The 1,618-nt window shown below is 42.6% G+C and overlaps 1 protein-coding gene across 1 annotated transcript in view; it reads left to right on the forward strand.

The window, feature by feature from the left end:
- Positions 1–238: 238 nt before the first annotated feature.
- LOC103353999 (olfactory receptor 11A1-like) overlaps positions 239–1,618 on the forward strand; it is a 10,945-nt gene continuing 9,565 nt past the window's right edge. The window contains exon 1 of the mRNA XM_008277223.1: positions 239–1,149. Within this exon, the coding sequence (XP_008275445.1) occupies positions 239–1,149 (911 nt within the window). The remainder of the gene's footprint in view (positions 1,150–1,618) is intronic.

Raw genomic sequence — 1,618 nt, forward strand, 5'->3', positions numbered from 1 at the left:
TGAGCAAATGTGAATTTCATGGAGCTGTTTGCTTCTTTGATCACTGATATACATCTTGTCACAGGTGACTGAGAAGAAGGAACAAGTTGTAAAGAGGTAACCTATAAAAACATGTGTAATAGAGATTCTGCTCTGCTGTTGGGATGTGGTGCTCTTATTGCTCTATGAAGGGGAAACATAACTATTACTGAGCTTTCTATGTTTGCACTATGTGACAACCACACAGCACAGAGAAGAAATGGAGAACTCCAGTGAGGTCGTGTCTTTTGTGCTGGCTGCATACGGTAACATTGGGAAGTTAAAATATCTGTATTTTAGCGTAATGCTGTCGTGGTATGTGTCCGTCTGTGTGGCCAACACGTTCCTCATCGTGGTCATATACGTGGACAGAAGGCTGCATGAGCCCATGTACATCCTGCTCTGTAATCTGTTTGTGAACGAGATCGGCGGCAGCACGTCACTCTATCCTCTCCTGCTCTCACAAATGCTGTCCGACAGCCACGAGGTGAGCCTGCCGTGGTGTTTTCTGCAGATGTGTTGCATCTACACGTGCGCCTCTGTTGAGTTTTGCAGTTTAGCAGCCATGGCCTACGACAGGTACATCTCCGTGTGCTACCCTTTGCACTACAACACCATCATGAACACACGGAGGGTGCTCAGGATCATTGTGCTCGTCTGGACGTATTCGCTCGTTAACTTCATGTTCTCATTTTCGTTCATCATCGGTTTGAAGTTTTGTGGCAACGTCATCGACAAAGTGTTTTGCGATCACCACTTAGTCATTAAACTCGCGTGTTCGCTTTCAGTAAACAGCTACGTGTCTGACGTGCTTTTTGTCTTTGTGAGTTTTGTCGTCCCGTTCGGTTTGATTTCAGCTTCCTACATTAAGATTCTGGCAGCTTGCCTGAGCACGTTTAAGGAAAACAAGCAAAAAGCCGTGACCACGTGCGCGCCTCAGATCGTCTCGGTGTCCAACCTGTTTGTCGGCTGTGCTTTTCACTTCATCGACTCCAAGTTTGACGGGGCTCATTTACCACAGAAAGTCCGAGTGATTCTGTCTGTGTATCTTCTCATTTGTCAGCCGATGATCACCCCGTTTATGTACGGACTGAACCTTCCAAAGATAAAACAAGCTTGTAAGAGATTTCTGTTTGATAGAAAATAAACATTTTTCTTCAGGTAGAGTCTGTTTTGGAGCATTTTTTTTTCTATGTGAGAGTAACACAGGGTGTGGTTAAAAATCATTAAAAACCCATCATGTGTTAACATCATGTGCAAAAATCACAAAGCACAAGTTGTTTTTGTGAATTTTTTGTACTCGTGAAGCCACAGAAAAGCTCATGTTCTGCATTAGTGATGTGCAGCTGCTAGTTTGTGCTTCATCCTGTGAAGCTAGCGGCATTATTCTGGCACCTGGTGAGTAAAACAACACATTACAGCCAAACACAGGAATCAATTCATAAATGATCATGTGCAACTTTAACATTCCCTGTAGTGCAAATGTACAATTATTTTTAATATTAATAATAAACGATGCATTTAAAATAAATCAGTAGTTTAATTTCTCATCTGAAAAGCTGCAAATCAGAGTAACTAAAGCTTTGTTTCCCCCCTCAGT

Source organism: Stegastes partitus, unplaced genomic scaffold (assembly GCF_000690725.1).
Source record: "Stegastes partitus isolate 25-593 unplaced genomic scaffold, Stegastes_partitus-1.0.2 Scaffold91, whole genome shotgun sequence".
In the NCBI taxonomy this organism is placed as follows: domain Eukaryota; kingdom Metazoa; phylum Chordata; class Actinopteri; family Pomacentridae; genus Stegastes; species Stegastes partitus.